This window comes from Callithrix jacchus, chromosome 6 (genome assembly GCF_049354715.1).
Source record: "Callithrix jacchus isolate 240 chromosome 6, calJac240_pri, whole genome shotgun sequence".
NCBI lineage: Eukaryota > Metazoa > Chordata > Mammalia > Primates > Cebidae > Callithrix > Callithrix jacchus.
Genome location: NC_133507.1, coordinates 123,614,827 through 123,635,222, shown reverse-complemented (window position 1 = coordinate 123,635,222; position 20,396 = coordinate 123,614,827). Strand labels below are relative to the sequence as shown.

At 38.6% G+C, this 20,396-nt stretch overlaps 1 protein-coding gene across 1 annotated transcript in view; it reads right to left on the bottom strand.

Annotated features, from left to right (window-relative positions):
* BMPR2 (bone morphogenetic protein receptor type 2) overlaps positions 1-20,396 on the bottom strand; it is a 173,377-nt gene that overhangs the window by 79,897 nt on the left and 73,084 nt on the right. Inside the window, exons 2-3 of the mRNA XM_035305333.3 lie at positions 15,330-15,500; positions 13,185-13,355 (exon numbers count right to left, since the gene is read on the bottom strand). Coding sequence (XP_035161224.1) covers positions 13,185-13,355; positions 15,330-15,500 — 342 coding nt within the window. The remainder of the gene's footprint in view (positions 1-13,184; positions 13,356-15,329; positions 15,501-20,396) is intronic.

Below are 20,396 nucleotides of genomic sequence, written 5' to 3'. Positions count from 1 at the left end.
CCTGGGTCAAATCAAGATGGTGGTAGGACTACAGCTGCCACTACCCAGGAGGCTCTAGGGGAAAGTCCATTATTTTCCTCTGCCAGCTTTCCTTGGATTTCCTAGCACTCCTTCGATTGTCATTGCATTACTCCAATCTTTGTCTCCATGGTCACACTGTCTTCTCCTCTTCTGTGTCAAACATCCCTCTGCCTATGTCACCCAGAGAGGATTACTTCAGGCCAAATGTTCACAACCAACCTGGCAGCAATAGCAAGATCCTATCTCTAAAATAAAATTTTTAAATTAGCCAGGCATGGGGTCATGTGCCTGTAATCCTAGCTACCCAGGAGGCTGAGGTAGGAGGATCACTTGAGCCCAGGAGTTCAAGATTACAGTGAGCTATGATCGTACCACTGCATTCCAGTCTGGGCAACAAAGCAAGACCCTGTCTCTTAAAAAAAAAAAAAATTAAAAATAGCATGATTATCATATGATTCAGCAATTCTATTTCTTGGTATACATCCCAAGGAACTGAAACCAGGGTCTCAAAGAGATATTTGTAAACCCACATTCATTGAAGCTTTAATCATAATAGCCAAGAGGTAGAAGTAACCCAAGTGTCCATGATGAATGAATAAATGTGGTATTTGCATAAAATGGATTATCCAGACTTAAAAAAAGAAAGAAAGAAAATGCTAAAACATGCTTTGTAGCATGTGTAGCATCTTGTGATGGATGAACCTTGATGATATTATGCTAAGTGAAAGGAGCTAGTTGCAAAAAGACAAATATGACATTCTATTTATATGATGTACTTAGAATAGCCAAATTCATACAGACAGAAAGTAGAGGGTGCTTGAAGGTCCTGAGGAGAAGGGATAATAGTGAGTTGTTATGTAATGGGTACAGAGTTTCGGTACCTGAAGGTGAACAGTTCTGGAGATAGATTGTATGACAATATGAACTATACTGAACTGTACACTTAAAAATGGTAAGATGGTAAATTTTACATTTTATTTTAGCTGTGGGGTATTTTACCACAGCTAAAATTTTTGCAAAATAATTTCTTGTAACTGGTATATACAGTACATGCAGCTGTCTTGTCCAGAGACAGAAAACTACTCTGAAAAATAATTAGGAATAAATTTAACAAAGAAGTGTAAGACTTGTACACTGAGTAAACTATAAAACACTGTTGCAAGAAATGAACAAAGGTCTACATAAATGGAAAGATATCTCATGTTTATTAATAAGACTTACTATTGTTAATATAGCAATACTCCCCAAACTGCCTATCAAAATCCCAGTTGTCTTTTTTGCAGATATGGAAAACTGATCACAATTCATAAGGAAATGCAAGGAACCCAGAACAGCCATAATAATCTTGAAAAAGAACAAGCTGGGTGCTGTGGATCATGCCTATAACCTCAGCACTTTCGGAGGCCAAGGAGGGCGGATCATCCAAGGTCAGATCAGCCATGGCCAACATGGTGAAACCCTGTATCTATTAAAAATACAAAATTTAGCTGGGTGTGGTAGTGCAAGCCTGTAATCCCAGCTACTTGGGAGGCTAAGACAGGAGAATTGCTTGAACCCTGAAAGTGGAGGTTGTAGTGAGCTGAGATCACACCATTGTACTCTAGTCTGGGCAACAAGAGTGAAATTCTCCCTCAAAAAAAGAAAGAAAGAAAGAAAGCAAAAGAAGAGCAAAGTTGGAGAGCTTGGCTTTCTCTATTTTAAAACTAATTACAAAGCAATAGTTTTCAAGACAGTGTGGTCCTGGGTTAAGTATCAATTAATCTTTGACATACTGATCAATGGAACAGAATTAAGAGTTCAGAAATAAACACTTACATGTATGATCAACTGATTTTTGACAAGGCTGCTAAGACAATTCAATTGGAAAAAACACTATTTTTAACAAATGATACTGGAAAACTGGATATTAAACAAAAGAACAAAGTCATACTTCCTACCTCATGCCATATATAAAACTTAACTCAAAATGATCACAGACCTCAATATAAGAGCTATAAAACCCAAGAAGAAAATACAGCAGTAAACCTTTGTATTAGAAAACAGTTTCAGGTTGGGCGCAGTGGCTCACACCTGTAATCCTAGCACTTTGGGAGGCCAAGGCAGGCAGATTACCTAAGGTCAGGAGTTCGAGACCAGCCTGGCCAACATGGTAAAACCCCATCTCTGCAATGGTGTGATCTAGGCTCACCGCAAATTCTGCCTTGCAGGTTCAAGCAATTCTCCTTTCTCAGCCTCCCAAGTAACTGGGATTACAGGTACACACCACCACACTCAGCTAATTTTTTTGTATTTTAGTAGAGATAGGATTTTACCATGTTGCCCAGGCTGGTCTCAAACTCCTGACCTCGTGAGCTGCCTGCCTTGGACTTCCAAAGTGCTAGGATTACAGGTGTGAGCCGCCACACCCAGCCTATTTAACATTATTTTAAAGATGCTTGTTACTCAAATCATGGCTAGTTTCATGTTGGTTTTGAATGTATTTGAAATGTTTTCATGTATCTATGACTCTATTATAGTATGTTTGTATCTGAAACCACTGAATGATTATTAGATGGATAATTGTTTTTTGCACATAAAATATGCAGAAAATGCTCAGTAATCAGAAAGCACATTATAAGAAAATGACACACAGTTAAGGCAGGAAGAGAGGGATACACATGGAATTGGAAATCTTAAAAAGAAAAGAAAAATTGCAGTTGTTGAAATAAAGACATGGAAATAATTCCATGATCTACATCCAATTCTGTCCAGTATTTCAGAAGATATTTATTTTTTAAACACTGGTCAATTCCAGCATATTTGCTTGGGACTTATATTTCACAGATGAAAAGTTCTTCAGTGAAAGCCAGGTCAGTCACAAGGTTTTGCTTTGTTCATCATTTTTAGGTTCTTTTTTTTTTGAGACGGAGTTTCGCTCGTTACCCAGGCTGGAGTGCAATGATGCGATTTCAGCTCACTGCAACTTCCGCCTCCTGGGTTCAGGCAATTCTCCTGCCTCAGCCTCCCGAGTAGCCGGGATTACAGACACGTGCCACCACGCCCAGCTAATTTTTTGTATTTTTAGTAGAGACGGGGTTTCATCATGTTGACCAGGATGGTTTCGATCTCTTGACCTCGTGATCCACCCGCCTTGGCCTCCCAAAGTGCTGGGATTACAGGCTTGAGCCACCACACCGGGCAGTAATGTAAAATTTTAAGAACCCCAACATAAAAAAGGATTACTTTTTGAGAGGAGAGGAGCAAGGTAGGTAGGTAGGTAGATACAGGATAGTGGCTGGCATTCAGAAGTGCAGAGCTAGCAAAACTTCAGAATGAAAACTATCTGATGAACAAAAAATAATGTATAAATAGAATCTTGTTACTATTGCATTAAAGAATTACTATTTTCCTAAATAATGCAAACCTTTATTTTTCTTGTCCTGTGCCTTCTACACTAATATTTTTTTAATTATTTATTTTTGTGGGTATATAATAGGTATACTTATTTATAGGGTACATGAGATGTTACACTAGTAATTTTTAAAAGTATAAAAATGTGGCCGGGCGCAATGGATAACGCCTGCAATCCTAGCACTTTGGAAGGTTGAGGCAGGTAGATCACCTGAGGTCAGGAGTTCGAGACTAGCTTGGCCAACATGGTGAAACCCCATCTCTACTAAAAATACAAAAAAAAAAAAAAAAAAAAAAAAAAAGAAATTTGCCGGGTATGGTAGCAGGGGCCTGTAATCCCAGCTACTTGAGAGGCTGAGGCAGGAGAATTGCTTGAGCCTGGGAGGCGGAGGTTGCAGTGAGCCAAGTTCGCACCACTGTACTCCAGCCTGGGTGACAGAGTGAGACTTTGTCTCAAAAAAAAGGTATAAAAATGTAATATACATTGTTTTGCTTCCTGAATGAAGACTTTCAGGCCTTCTCATTTAAGTGAAATATTACTATACATTGACAATAGCTAATAACCCACCCATGGCCCTATGCCAACAACTGCTTCTTTGAATACAGGCTTTGTTTTCTAGATTGGTGGGAGATAAAGACAAATGCTGCCAGACTCTGGAAATATAAATTTCTAATCTTAAGAACACAGAATGAATTAGAATGTGATTTCTTTTTCTTTTTTACTGTTTTTGAGACAGAGTCTCACTCTGTTGCCCAGGCTGGAGTGCAGTGGCACAATCTTGGCTCACTGCAACTTCTGCCTCCCAGGTTCAAGCGATTCTTCTGCCTCAGCTTCCTGAGTAGCTGGGACTACAGTTGTGTGTCACCATGCCTGGCTAATTTTTGTATTTTTAGTAGAGACGTAGTTTGACCATATTGGTCAGGCTGGTCTCCAACTCCTGACCTTGTGATCCACCAGCCTCAGCCTCCCAAAGTGCTGGGATTACAGGCATGAGCCACTGCGCCTAGCCAAGAATGTGATTTTTTAAAGCCAGCTTCAGATGCAATTCAATCTTCATTTCTCATCAAGGATCCAACTATTAATTTAACAAATAATATAAAGAAAAGGATCCCACATCTATATACTGACTTTCACCATCAACACTGAATAGAATGAATTAGATTGATGTAATTTAAAAAAGCACACACAAAATTGTGCCTGCTTTGCTGTTGACTTAACTATCCTGTTTACTTTAGAGTTAGGGAGGTTAATTATACCAATTCCAGAAATCTTATCAAGAAATTGTTCTAAAATAAGTTTCTAAACTTTGTAATAATTATACAATTCTTTCAAACTCTAAAATTTATAAACAAAAGAAGATGAATTAAGGGTGTAAGAAAGTAAAAGAATACTATAGATATAAACTTACTTAAAGACTGGTTTTCTTTTTAAACAGAGTAGATAACTTGAAAGACTCAGGCTGGGTGTGGTTTGTTATTTAATATTTTTTTCAAATCATCTCATTTAAAAAATATGTTTTTTTGTTTTTTTTTTTTTGAGACGGAGTTTCGCTCTGTCACCCAGGCTGGAGTACAGTGGCTCAGTGTTGGCTCACTGCAAACCTCCACCTCGTGGGTTCAAGTGTTTCTCCTACCTCAGTCTCCTGAGTAGTTGGGATTACAGGTACCTGCCATCACACCTGGCTAATTTTTGTATTTTTGTAGAGGCAAGGTTTCACCATGTTGGTCAGACTGGTTTCAAACCCCTGACCTCAGGTGATCTGCCTGCCTTGGCCTCCCAAAGTGCTGAGATTGCAGGCATGAGCCACCATGCCCAGCCAAAAATATGTATTTTAAAGAGAAACATCTCATCATTACTATAAATGAAAAGCCTTGTAATTATAGTCACTGTGGAGACAAAGGGGCATTATAAAAGTCCCTCTCACAAAGAACTTCAGAGTCTATTAGAAAAGACAGACAAAAAGACAATTACTACATACATATTAATTCAGATATGATGCTTGCAACTGATCTGCAAGAAGTTCAGAAAACATAATGAAGTATATATTATCTATTTGGGGAAGAATGATAGAGCAAATACAGCAAAATATTAACAATTGGTGAATGTGAGTAAAGTGTAATATGGGAGTTCTTTGTACTATTTTTGTAACTTCTTAAATAACTTTGAAATAATTTCAAATTTAAAAGTTTTAACACATTCTCTGTTGGGGGCCCAAAATATGAACACTTGACACTTATTGTCTACCAATATAATGATAAGTAAAAACTTAAAGGAAGATAAACTGTAAGTCATCTCTGTCAGAGAAACACAGCTACTTCAATTACCATTCTACTCATTAGGCTGGTTTTTACTAAACTACCTAAATGTTAAGAAAATATCTTTAAAAAGTTTATGGAAGTGATAGCACTATTAAAATATAGAATACTAGGCAGGCCGGAAAAGGTGGCTCATGCCTGTAATCCCAGCACTTTGGAAGGCCAAGGAGGGTGGATCACCTGAGGTCAGGAGTTGAAGACCAGCATGACCAACATGGCAAAACTCCATCTCTACTAAATATGCAAAAATTAGCTGTGTGTGGTGGCATCCACCTATAATCCCAGCTACTTGAGAGGCTGAGACACAAGATTCACTTGAACCCAGGAGGCAGAGGTTGCAGTGAGCCAAGATTGCACCACTGCACTCCAGCCTGGGCAACAAAGTAAGATTATATCTCAAACAAACAAACAAACAAACAAAAAGCTATGCAAAAGCAAGGCTTCATCAGCCATCACAAAAATGTGGTATGTGAAGTATAGAGATAATTTTTCAGTGAACACTCTTCTCACAAGATTTAATAATGAACATTTTATTTTAATATTTTAATTAAGGTATAGTTTACATACCATAAAATGAACACGTAACTTTATTGAATGATATTAAAAGTGTTTCATTAGGAAGTGCCAAGGTTCACAGATTTTGTAATAAACAAAAAACATCTTATAATACATATTAAATTACTATTTAAAATATAACTTCTCTTACCTCTATGATACCAGCAGAAACTGACAAAGGGAGGAAAAGACTGATTATAGATTATTTTAAATCATTTTTCTCAAAACCAGGATTACAGGTGTGAGCCACCATGCCTAGCCATCCACTTCTTTCTTTGCTAGGTTTGCACAAGTTTTTAGTTATTTTATTTTATTTATTTTGAGACTTATTTAGACATGGTGTCTCACTCTGTTGCCTAGGCTGAAGTGCAATGGTGTGATCTCTGCTCACTACAACCTCCACCTCCCAGGTTCCAGTGTTCTCATGCCTCAGTCTCCGGAGTAGCTGGGATTACAAGCAGCCACCATCAAGCCCAGTTAATTTTTTGTATTTTTAGTAGAGATGGGGTTTCTCCATGTTAGTCAGGCTGTCTCAAACTCCTAACCTCAAGTGATCTACCCAACTTGGCCTCCCAAAGTGCTGGATTACAGGCGTGAGCCACCATGCCTGGCCAGTTTTTAGTAATTTAAAAATGTGTTTTTGATAAAAATTTTTATGTTAAATATTCAGTAACTGGAATTTTTCATTAAAAAAATTTTTTTGGAGACAGGTTCTCACCCTGTACTCTAAGCTGGAGTGCAGTGGCACAATCTCGGCCATTAGCAACTTCTACCTCCCAGGCTCAAGCGATCCTCCCCATCTCAACCACCCAAGTAGCTGGGATCACAGGTGCATGCCACTGTGCCTGGCTAATTTTTGTATTTTTAGTAGAGATAGGGTTTCACCATGTTGCCCAGACTGGTTTCAAACTGCTAGGCTCAAGTGATCCACCTGCCTTTGCCTCCCAAAATGCTGGGATTACAAGCATGAGCCACCATGCCCTGCATTAAGGAAAAAGTATAAAGGAGAAAAAAACTCACCATCACCAAACTTTCTATTTATTATTATATGGCCATGAGCAAAAGTTCTGTTTCTGAATTTTATAATTTTTTTTTTTTGAGAAGGAGTTTTCCTCTCCTCTCATTGCTCAGGCTGGAGTGCAACAGCGCAATCTTGGCTCACCAGAACCTCCGCCTCCTGGATTCAAGAGATTCTCCTGCCTCAGCCTCCCAAGTAGCTGGGATTACAGGCCTGCACCACCACGCCCAACTAATTTTGTATTTTTAGTAGAGATGGGGTTTCCCCATGTTGGTCAGGCTGGTCTTAAACTCCTGACCTCAGGTGATCCACTGACCTCAGCCTCCCAAAGTGCTGGGATTAAGGGAGTAAGCCACCATGCCTGTCTTATATTTTAATTTCTTTCTTTAAATTTCAAAAATAAAACTATTTTTCTTTTTGTTAAACACCTAGCATTTGTGGACTAAATCTCTGACAGTCCATTTAACAGTAGTTATTTTTCTTGAGGTTAATGCAAAAGCCAAAATTGATCTTGTTTGCCAACTTTAACTTCACTCAATTTTTTTGTTTGAAGAACAAAAAATATAAACTGTGTTAATGCTTCCAAATTAGAGCACTTTACTTAAACACTTCCCTTTTTTATTGCAATAGCATTACTGATTCCTGGTAGGCAATAATCCTAACTTTGGGGTCATAGTAAACTAAACTAAGACCTAGGTAACAATCTGAAATGCAATGCAGCTGTAAAGATCTTTGAGGATAATGTATGAACAAATTCACTTACCCTCTTTCTTTTTCTGAGACGGAGTCTCTGTCACCCAGGCTGGAGTGCAGTAAGCAATCTCAGCTCACTGCAATCTCCACCTACTAGGTTCAGGCGATTCTTCTGCCACAGCCTCCCAGGTGGCTGGGATTACAGGTGTTTACCACCATGCCTGACTAATTTTTCTATTTTTAGTAGAAACAGGGTTTCACCATGTTGGCCAAGCTAGTGTCGAACTCCTGACCTCAGGTGATCCATCCACCTTGGCCTCCCAAAGTAATGGGATTATAGGCATGAGCACCTGGCCACTTTCCCTCTTTTATTTAGCTAGAGGTACAAGTGAAAATTAGAGACCTTGTTTTATTTGTGGAAAATAAATGTATCCAATACAATCTCCAAACAGAAGCTAATGGCCTTCAGTAGTTAGAAACTATGGTTATAAAGAAAATTTCCTATTGCTTTCAGTTTAGTGCTTCATCAACACATCAAAGGAAATAATCCAAAACTGATGATCCCAGAGTACAGTCTGATAAAATCTGCTGACTAAGAAAATTCTTGAGATGTGCTATATTTTAAATTTTTAAACTAAGAATTGTTTAAATTTTTATTTGGAAATAATTTATAACTTCCACAACAGTTGCAAGAATGGTACAAAGAATACACCATATTCTTTCACCCAGATTCACCTACTAATACCATTTTATTCTGTTTGCTTTTGTTCTCTCTTTACACACATACACACACACACACACACACACACACACACGTTTTTTGAACCATTACACAGTATAATCATGGTACTTTATTCTTAAACACTTCTTAGATTTATTTCCTAAGAATATGGTTATTCTCTGATAAAACCACAGTATTGTTAATAGCTTCAGCACATTTAACATTGAAACATTGTTGTCTAGTCATCCATTTTGTCAATTGGCTCAACAATGTCTTTTATCTCATTGTTCTCATTCAGTCTAAGACAGGCACTGCCTAGTTGTCCAGTCTTTTTAGCTTCCTTTGACCTAGACCTGTTCCACATTCTGTCTTACATGACACATTTTTGAAGAATATGATCCCCCTCCTTGTAACAGAACATTCCTAATTTGGGGTTTGTGTGATGCTACCTCATGACTGAATTCAGGTTATGCATTCTTAACTGGAATATAGTTCTAAATTAGTTATGTGGCCTTCTCCAGGTATAATGGATTTCCATATGCCCTTCATTAATGATGTTAATTTTTATTACCTGGTCAAGGTGTCCATTTTTCCCATTTTATAATTACTTATTTTTCCCTTGAGATATGTGGGAGGCATGCAAATATCCTGGCTCCTCATTGAAACTGCCCCTAGATTTAGGATCCTTTGATGATTCTTGCCTGATCCAATCCTTAACACAATGGTTGAAGAATAATAAGCTGCCAACTCCAGCATTCCTACATTTACCAGTTGGCACTTGACATTCTATGCATGATTCATTTTTCTTACAGTAGTTCACAATTCATTAATGTACTTAATTGTTTTAGCACTCAAAATGACCCAGATTTAGTCAGTGGGAGTTCCTTCCAGCTGGCTCCTCTGTCCTATGACAAGTCTCCATCATATTTTTAGGAACTTCTTTCCTTCCTTTCTTTGCCTTTTGTTTTTGAGACAGGGTCTCACTCGTTTGCCCAGGCTGGAGTATAGTGGCCTGATCACAGCTCATTGCAGCCTTGACTTCCCAAGTTCAAGTGATCCTCCCACCTCAACCTCCCAAGTAGGTGGGACTACAGACATGTGCCACATCTGGCTACTTTTTAATTTTTTTTGAGATGGGGTCTATGTTGCCCAGGCTAGTCTCAAACTCCTAGGCTCAAGCAATCCTCTTGCCTTGGTCTCCCAAAGTGCTGGGATTACAGGCTCTTTCCTTACTTTCCTACAAAAATTTTAAAACATTATAAGATGTCCCAGGTTTATCTTACACCTATCCTGCTCCAGTCTTGGAATAAATCATTTTTCCAAGAAGTCTTGGTTCCTTTTTAGTGGAGAACGGTATTAGAGACTAAGATGTGGGCATTATGCATGGTCACTGCTACCGGGGTACTACTGTTTCTTATCCTTTTCAATGGACAGAGATGTAAAATACATACATTTGCCATGTGTGTATAAATACATTTATATATTTATTTATATACACACATGTATAGAGCCACATATACATGCATGTAACACATACATACGCATATTTTTTTAAGTATAAGTCCATACTGATACCTCGAATTGCAATCTATTTGCATGGGTTTTTCTTCTGTCTCCCCATTTGATAATTGTATATTCCTATTTCTTCTGTAAGAACCCTGACATACAAGTACATCAACTCATTTTCTTTTTTTTTTTTTTTTGAGATGAAGTCTTGCTCTGTCACCAGACTGGAGTACAGTGGCACGATCTCAGCTCACTGCAACCTCCACTTCACAGGTTCAAGAGATTCTCCTGCCTCAGCCTCCTGAGTAGCTGGGATTACAGGCGCAGCTAATTTTTGTATTTTTTGTAGAGACAGGGTTTCACCATGTTGGCCGGGATGATAGTCACGATCTCTTGACCTTTTGATCTGCCCACCTCAGCCTCCCAAAGTGCTGAGATTACAGTTCAGGCTGAGCTCGACTTGAACTCATTTTCTTAATCCTATAATCCATCTACAATGGTTTCACTACTTTACCCACACTACTAGTTCAGTATTTGTTTGTAATTCTCCCTCATCCTTTATATTGCATCTTGCACAAAAGAGTATATATAGTCAAATACTGTGTTTATAAACTAATCACTTGGATTAGTTCTTTTTTCTTTAGTTTTTTTTCCTTATCTTTCAATAATTTTGTTATCAGTGTAGTTATTGTAGTAATATGAAAAATGATTGGGTTCATTTATTTCAATTTGGTTACAGCTTGAGGTATTTTTCTCCTTTCCATTCTTAGGTACTTAATTTTTTTGCTTATGTAGAATATTTACACAATACCAATAGTAAAAATTACATACAAAAAGGTACACTCAGAGAACTGTTATTCCTTTTTTTTTTATTTTTATTTTTTGATGGAGTCCCTTTCTCTCTCACCAGGCTAGAGTGTAGTGGCATGACCTCGGCTCACTGCAATCTCCACCTCCTAGTTTCAAGCAATTCTCCTGCCTCAGCCTCCCAAGTAGCTGGGACTACAGGTGCATACCACCACACCCAGCTAATTTTTGTATTTTCAGTAGAGACAGGGTTTCACCATGTTGGCCAGGATGGTATTGATCTCTTGACCTCGTGATCCGCCCACCTTGGCCTCCCAAAATGCTAGGATTACAGGTGTGAGCCACTATACCCCATCATCACTCCTTTCCATATCCTTTCTGTCCCATTCCTTGGATCCCTTATAAGTAAGCAAGTTCATTATTTTCTAATTTATTCTTTCTTTCTTTTTTTTTTTTTTTTTTATTTAAAAGATTTTATTTTATTTATTTATTTTTTATTGAGATGGAGTTTTGCTCGTTACCCAGGCTGGAGTGCAATGGTGCAATCTCGGCTCACAGCAATCTCCGCCTCCAGGGTTCAAGCAATTCTCCTGCCTCAGCTTCCTGAGTAGCTGGGATTACAGGCACGTGCCACCGTGCCCAGCTAATCTTTGTTTCTTTTTGTAAAGATAAGTCAAGAGTAGATATGCTTTTTTATTTTCCTTCCAGTTTTATAAAAGAGAGCCTATTATACATACTTTTTGTATCTAATATTACCTGTGAAAATCACTAGGTTAGTACATAGAGATCTTATTTTTTTTTTACAGCTGTATAGTTGACACTCCATTCATGTATGTACCACAGTATATTTCAACTAATATCCTATTCTTGAACATTCACTTCCTAATATTGTTCAGTTAAAAATAATACTGCAGGCCAGGCATGCTGGCTCATGCCTGTAATCCCAACACTTTGGGAGGCTAAGGTGGGTGGATTATGAGGTCAAGAGATCAAGACCATCCTGGCCAACATGGTGAAACCCCATCTCTACTAAAAATACAAAAATTAGCTGGGCATGGTGGTGCATGCTTGTAATCCCAGCTACTTGGTAGGCTGAAGCAGGAGAATTGCTTGAGCCAGGGAGTCGGAGGTTGTAGTGAATCGAGATCACGCCATTGCACTTCAGCCTGGGCAACAAAAGCAAAGCTCCATCTCAAAAAAATACTACAATAAGCAACTTGATGTCTATGTATATTCATAATATTGAAGGTGTATTTCCAGATAAAGTCCTAGAAATGTGAAAAGAGTAAGCACACATGTAGTTTAGTCTTAACCAAATTTCCCTCCATATAGGCTGGAAACTACTATATTTTATACTATTTTGAGACAGAGTCTTGCTCTGTCACCTAGGATAGAGGGCAGTGGAACAATCGTTGCAGCCTCAACTTCCCAGGCTCAAGCAATCCTCCAACCTCAGCCTCCCAAATAGCTGGAACTAAACATGAGCGCCACTACGTCTGGCTAATTTATTTATTGTGCTGATAGAGATGGGGTCTCACTATCTTGCCCAAGGTGGTCTTGAATTCCTGGGCTCAAGAGATCCTCCTGATCTGGCCTCCTAAAATGCTGAGATTACAGGCATGAGCCACCATGCGTAGCCAGTACTCTATTTTACCAAAGTTATGTAGATGCCTTGGAAGTCCTGGTGCATCTCTTTTGGATTTCAGGTGTTTGCTAGATGTAATCTTATGATGCTCTCCCTCTCACTCCTACTAACCTTAATTTTTTTTTTTTTTTTTTTTTTTTTTTTTGAGTTTCACTCTTATTGCCCAGGCTGGAGTGCAATGGTGCAATCTCAGCTGACTGTAACCTCTGCATCCTGGGCTCAAGCAATTCTCCTGACTCAGCTTCCCAAGTAGCTGGGATTACAAGCACCTGCCACCATGCCTAGCTAACTTTTTTCTACTTTTAGTATTGATGCAGTTTCACCATGTTGGCCAGGCTGGTCTCAAACTTCTGACCTCAGGTGATCCATCTGCTGTGGCCTCTCAAAATGCTGGGATTACAGGCATGAGCCACCACACCTGGCCTCAATCTTGTATGTTTTTTATGTTTGTTTTATATCTTGCAAATTTTTGGAGAAAGGAAATACAAAGAAAAGTTAGTTACTTTACTTACTAAGTGGTGTTGTGTCAGGAGGTGGAAAATTCTCAGTAAAGTTGACATTACATAAATCTGTGCTACAACAGCAGAAACGGTATGTTCCATTTTGAATTGAGGGAGGAGTGGTAGTTACTACACATTCTTCATAGTGACACTCTTGGGGATCTCCAATGTGAGACCAACATCCTATAAATCAATATTAATAGAAAGAAGTTAGTAGACAATATGAGAAAGAAATATAAAAGAAAAACAGCAAACTAAGAAGTAATTTCAATAAATGTGAGAGTACATATAAGCTAGGAAACAGTTTTGCAAATCAACAGGAAACATTTTTAAGAAACAGAAAAATGGTAAAGGATACAAAAGACATTTCATGGGAAGAAAAAGGCCACCAACAAAATGTTTAACTGCATGATTAATCTAAGAATTATTAAAGCAAGAGTAAGGTTTCATTTCTGTCTATACCAAGTAAATTGTTCTAGGTTTAAAAAATAGTATGGCCGGGTACAGTGGCTCACACCTAGAATTCCAGCACTTTGGGAAGCCAAAGCAGGAGGATCACTTAAGCCCAGGAATTTGAGACCAGCCTGGGCAACATAGGAATACCATATCTCTACAAACATTTAAAAATTAGCTGGGCATGGTGGTGCTTGCCTGTGGTCCTACCAACTTGGGAGGATTGCCTGAGCCCAAGAGGTCAAGGTTTCAGTGAGCCATGAATGTGCCACTGCATTCTATCCTGAGCAACAGAGTGCCACTGTTCAAAAATAAAATAACAAATACATAAATAATATACATAAGAAAAAGGATTCAGTAACACAGACACCTTCATACAGTGTTGGAGGGAATATAAATGAATAGTACTTTTAGAAAGCCACATGGAAATTTTTATACAATTTTTAAAATATTCATATATTTTATAACCTAATAATTCTACATCAAGGGATCTCTTTCAAGGAAAACAATCACATACAATCAAAGAATTATATTCAAAGTTGTTCACTGAACAACTGTGTTTCACTATGCATTACAGTGAAAACATGAAAATAACATAATGTCTACCAATAGAATAATCTGTAAGTAAACTGTGATACATGTGTACAATCAATCATATGTTGTGCAAAAGTTAAATAGGTTTTCAGAGATTCTTTAATGACATGAAACAAATGCTTATAATTAAGGTGGAAAAAATGGATATGAAATTGTTTATACAATACATTCCTAATTTTTTAAAAAAGTACACGCACATAGTAACATAAAGGTGCATAAAAAATACACCTGAAGAAGACAAACTAATACAGTAAAAATATATATATTTTTTGAGATGGAGTCTTGCTCACTCGCCAGCTTGGAGTGCAGTGGTGCAATCTCAGCTCACTGCAACCTCTGCCTCCAGGTTCAAGCAATTCTTCCATCTCAGCCTCCTGAGTAGCTGGGTTTACAGGCGCATGCTACCACGTCCAGCTAATTTTTGTATTTTTAGTAGAGACGGGGTTTCATTATGTTGTCCAGGATGGTCTCTATCTCTTGACCTCGTGATCTGTCCACCTCAGCCTCCCAAAGTGCTGGGATTACAGGTGTGAGCCACCGTACCCGGCCGGTAAAAATATTTTTAAAAGAGTATATTATTGTAGCTTTCGTTTTCTTTATAGTTTTCTATATATTCCACAATTCATAGAATGGGTATGTACAACATTTTAAGAAGAAAACTGTTTTTAAAATAATCTAAAAATAAATAGCCTTTCATAAATTTGGGCCTTGTGGATATATATATAAATATGCACTTTTGTTTGTTTGTTTTGAGATGGAGTCTCACTCTGCTGCCCAAGCCGGAGTGCAGTACTCCCATCTCAGATCACTGCAACTTCTGCCTTCCAGGTTCAGTGATTCTGCTGCCTCAGCCGCCCGAGTAGCTGGGACCACAGGTGCACTAATTTTTGTATTTAGCAGAGACAAGGTTTCACCATGTTAGCCAGTGCCCGCCTCTGCCTCCCAAGGTGCTGGGATTACAGGCATGAGCCACTGTGTCTGGCCTTATATATACACTTTTAAATTCACTGTTTTTCTGAAAAGGATTTTAACGTACTCCCATGTCCATTGTAGATGAATATCAATTGTATAAAATACAAAGTCATCTTAGGTAAGGAAAGTATCACTTGCCTTGTTTTACAAGATTGATGTCTCCTTTTGATTTCTCCCAAAGGCCATAGCAGGTGCTACCTTTTGAGCATAATATCGTTCCATTTTCATGAGAGATTCGACTCTCACCTATCCCAAGGTCTTGCTGATATGGATCTTTAAATGCACATAGCCGTTCTTGATTCTGTGAAGCTAAAATAAAGGAAATTAAGAAATGACAAATTATTATTTTTTTTTTTGAGACGGAGTTTCGCTCTTGTTACCCAGGCTGGAGTGCAATGGCGCGATCTCAGCTCACTGCAACCTCTGCCTCCCGGGTTCAGGCAATTCTCCTGCCTCAGCCTCCCGAGTAGCTGGGATTACAGGCACGCACCACCATGCCCAGCTAATTTTGTTTGTATTTTTAGTAGAGACAGGGCTTCACCACGTTGACCAGGATGGTCTTGATCTCTTGACCTCGTGATCCGCCCGCCTCGGCCTCCCAAAGTGCTGGGATTACAGGCGTGAGCCACCGCGCCCAGCCTTTGCCCACTTTTTAATGGGGTTGTTTTCTTCTTGTAAATTTGTTTAAGTTCCTTATAGAGGCTGGATATTACACCTTTGTCAGATGCATAGTTTGCAAAACTTTACTCCCATTCTGTAGGTTGTCTGTTTACCCTGTTAATAGTTCATTTTGCCATGCAGAAAGCTCTTGTTTAATTCTATCCCATTTGTCAATTTTTGCTTTTGTTGCAATTGCTTCTGGTGTCATCATAAAACCTTTGCCTGTTCCTATGTCCAGAATGGTATTGCCTAGGTTGTCTTCCAGAGTTTGCATCATTTTGGGGCCATTATCCTTAGCAAACTAATAGGAAAAGAAAATCAAATACCACATGTTCTCACTTATAAAAGGGAGCTAAATGATGATAACACATGGACCATAAAGGGGAACCCCCTACACTGGGGCCACCAAAGGGTGGGAGGGGGAATAGGATCAGGAAAAATAACTAATGCATACTAGGCTTAATATCTGGGTAACAAAATAATCTGTACAACAAACACCCATGACACAAGTTTACCTATATAATAGAAACCTGCACATGTACCCCTGAACTTAAAAGTTAAATTTAAAGAAAATTCTTAATAAGGTTCCATTTCTCATGATTTATAATTTCTATTATTTTTATTTAACAGCTATACAGCTACACTAATTAATCATTTTTGCCAAAGTTGTAAAAAATTACAGATATTTGCCAAACAACTAAAATTAAGTAAAAAGAGGAGTGTGAGGGTTGTGGAAGTGATTTGCCAAGTAGCTGACAAAAAGTTTGCTAAGCAAGTATCCAAAAAACTATAACCTTAGAAGAGAGTCCACTCAATCAAAAAGGAAGGCTTAAAGGAGAAAAATAAAAAGGGTTTTGAGCAAAGAGACAGTATAAAAACAACTTTATATTTGGCAGCAAGACATCTTACTTTCTCACTCCAACATTTTGAGAACAGCCTACACTTTTTCTATCTTCAAGATATTGCATGCAAGGTAAGTCCATAAATGTAAAACTCTAGAAACTGTGGACAATTATGAAGAACTTTTTTGCAAATTAACTCTATAAAAACTTTTTAGAACCTAGTGATAACCAGTTTGTACCCAGGGAAGATTTGGCAGGCATACAAATTGTAATTATAAATAAGTCTGCTTATAGGCAGAAACAAGTTGAAGCCCCAAATGTATAAGAAAATTGGTTTAGAGAATGCAAAAAATATACATGTCAAATAAAAAGAAAGCCAGCTTTTTGAATAAAGATAAATGTGCACATGAAAGAAACAATCACCACTGGTTATCATCTACTCTAAACATCTGTTAAACTCAGAGATACAGAAAGGATAAAGAAGAAAATCTGAAAGAATAGAGCAGAGGCCAAATTCTAACTGAGCACACTAACAGAGATAGAATAAAGAGCATTAAGCATTCAATTTAAAAAAATTTTTTTTTTTTTTTTTTGAGACAGGGTCTTACTCCATCGCCCAGTGTGAGTACAATGGCACAACCTTGGCTCACTGCAACCTCCACCTCCGGGCTCAAGTGATTCTTCCACCTCAGTCTCCTGAGTAGCTGGGACCACAGGTATATGCCATCAAGCCTGGCTAATTTTTATAATTTTGTAGACACAGGGTCTCACTATGTTGCCCAGGCTGGTCACAGACTCCTGGACTCAAGCAATCCTCTTGCTTTGGCCTCCCAAAGTGTTGGGATTGCAGGCAACTCTGTCCAGCTCAAAATGTTTAAAAATTAGTATTACAGATACGGCAAATAAATGCTTTAAACAGAAAGTATCATTATGGCTGGGTGCAGTGGCCCACGCCCCTAATCCCAGCACTTTGAGAGGCTGAGGTGGGCAGATCACCTAAGGTCAGGAGTTCGAGACCAGCCTGACCAACTTGAAGAAACCCTGTCTCTACTAAAAACAATAAATTAGCCAGGAGTGGCGGCACATGCCTGTAATCCCAGCTACTAGGGAGGCTGAAGCAGGAGAATCACTTGAATCCAGGAGGCAGAGGTTGCGGTGAGCCGAGATGATGCCATTGTACTCCAGCATGGGCAACAAGAGCAAAATTCCATCTCAAAAAAATAATAAGAAGGTATCCTTATACAGAATTGTCCATGTGTTACCATATCATCTAAACTGAAGGTATCAGTCATTTACTTCAAAAACAAGTCAAGGCCAGGAGCTCACGTCTATAATCTCACCACTTTAGGAAGCTGAGGCAGGTAGATCACCTGAGGTCAAGAGTTCAAGACCAGCCTGGAGAAACCTTGTCTCTACTAAAAACTATAAAAATTAGCTGGGTGTGGTGGCAGGTGCCTGTAATGTCAGCTACTTGGGAGGCTGAGGCAGGAGAATTGCTTGAACATGGGAGGTAGAGGTAGCAGTGAGCCGAGCTCTGCACTCCAGCCTTGGTGACAGAGCAAAACTCCATCTCAAAAAAAAAACACAAAATACAAAAAAGTCAGATTTGCAACCTATGTCTTGTCCTTTGAGTAGAACTGTCTCATTCTATTATTTGATGGTGGGGGAAAAATTGAAAGTATGACACAGGAAAATTAGCATAGGTTTCCAAAAACTTTAATGGCTTATCTATAGTACTTTATCTCTCTATCTCTTCCTCTGTATATAACCTTGCTACGAATAATATAACATATTATTGCTTGCTAAAAATAATGTATCTTTATGTCACTTTTCTGTTTCTTCCATTCTAAAAAAAGTCATTGTAAGTATATATTGATGAAGAAATCACTGGAAACAGATAATAGTCATGAAAAACTATTATGTCATTTTCATGATAAATGAGTATAGCTCATTTATCATGAACATAAGGCTGGGCGCGGTGGCTCATGCCTATACTTTGGAGGGCCAATGCAGGTGGATCACGAGGTCAGGAGATTGAGACCAGCCTGGCCAACACAGTGAAACCTCGTCTCTGCTAAAAATAAAAAAATTAGCTGGGCATGGTGGCACATGCCTGTAGTCCCAGCTACTCAGGAGGCTGAGGCAGGAGAATTGCTTGAACCCGGGAGGCAGAGGTTGTAGTGAGCTGAGATCCCATCATTGTACTCCAGCCTGGTGACAGAGCGAAACTCTGTCTCAAAAAAAAAAAAAAAGAAAGAAAGAAAAGTGCTGTATAGGCTGGGCACGGCGGCTCACACCTGCAATCCCAGCACTTTGGGAGGCCGAAGCAGGTAGATCACCTGAGGTCAGAAGCTTGAGACCAGCCTGATCAATATGGTTAAACCCCATCTCTACTAAAAACACAAAAATTAGCTGGGTGTGGTGGCAGGCGCCTGTAGTCTCAGCTAGTCCAGAGGCTGAGGCAGGAGAATTGCTTGTACCCAGGAGAGGGACGTTGCAGTGAGCCGAGATCACGCCACTGCCCTCCAGCCTAGGTGACAGAGTGAGACACCCTCTTTAAAAAAATAAAAAGGAAAGTGCTATATAAATAGAACCAATAATAGTGTCCTTTGTGATGAGATCTGAAACAAGTAATTAGCAATACTACTCTAATTTTAAAATAAAAAGTACACAAAAGAACATACCATGAAAATAATACAGCAAATAGTTGGGCCCAAAAACACTTAAAAATAAAACTAACCATTTTGGGCCAAAAATCACTTTAAAATAAAACTAATCATTCCCTACAAACAAAAAACTCTCCATTTCTAAATGGAGTTAACTATAATAGATGTTTACTGAGAAAAGCAGATTTCAAGTAAGACACAATCACAGCATTGTTTCTCACTCAAAATAGCACTAACCTCTTTCATGTGATCAATAACTATCACGACAGGCTTCCATATATGACATCAGCACTATTCAATATAATTTTCTGTGAAAATGGAAATATTCTATAATCTACATTGTCCAATACAGTAGCCAGTAGTTGTATTTTTTTGGATGGAGATGGGGTCTGGCTATGTTGCCCAGGCTGGTCTCAATCTCTTGGGCTCAATCAATCCTCCTGCCTTGGCCTCCCAAAGCGCTAGGATTAAGGTGTGAACCATCACTCAGTCATCTTATTCGGATATTATGCACTTGAAATACGACTAGTGACTAAGGAACTGAATTTTTAATATTGTTTTAATTTTAATTAATTGAAATGTAAATTTAAATTGCAAGTGCTATAAGACTGAATTGTGTTTCCCTCAAATTCACATATTGAAACCTAACCCACAATGTGATGTTATTTGGAGATGAAGCCTCTGGAAGTAATTAGGTTTCAAGAACGTCATGAGATAGGATTAGTACCCTGTAAGAATAGACACCGTAGAGCTTGCTTCCTCTCTCTATGTTATGTGAGGACACAGAGAGAAGGTGGCCATCTGCAAGCCAGGAATAGAGCCCTTGCCAGGGATCCAAATCATCTAGCACCTTGATCTTGGACTTCCCAGCTTCCAGAGCTGTGAAAAAATAAATTGCTGCTGTTTCAAGACATCGAGTCTATTGTATTTTGTTGTGGCAGTCCAAGCCAACTAATATAACCACGTGTTTCTAGTGCTATTTTAGATAGCACAGCTCTATATAGTTTATATAAATATACTAGACACTGTATATAAAC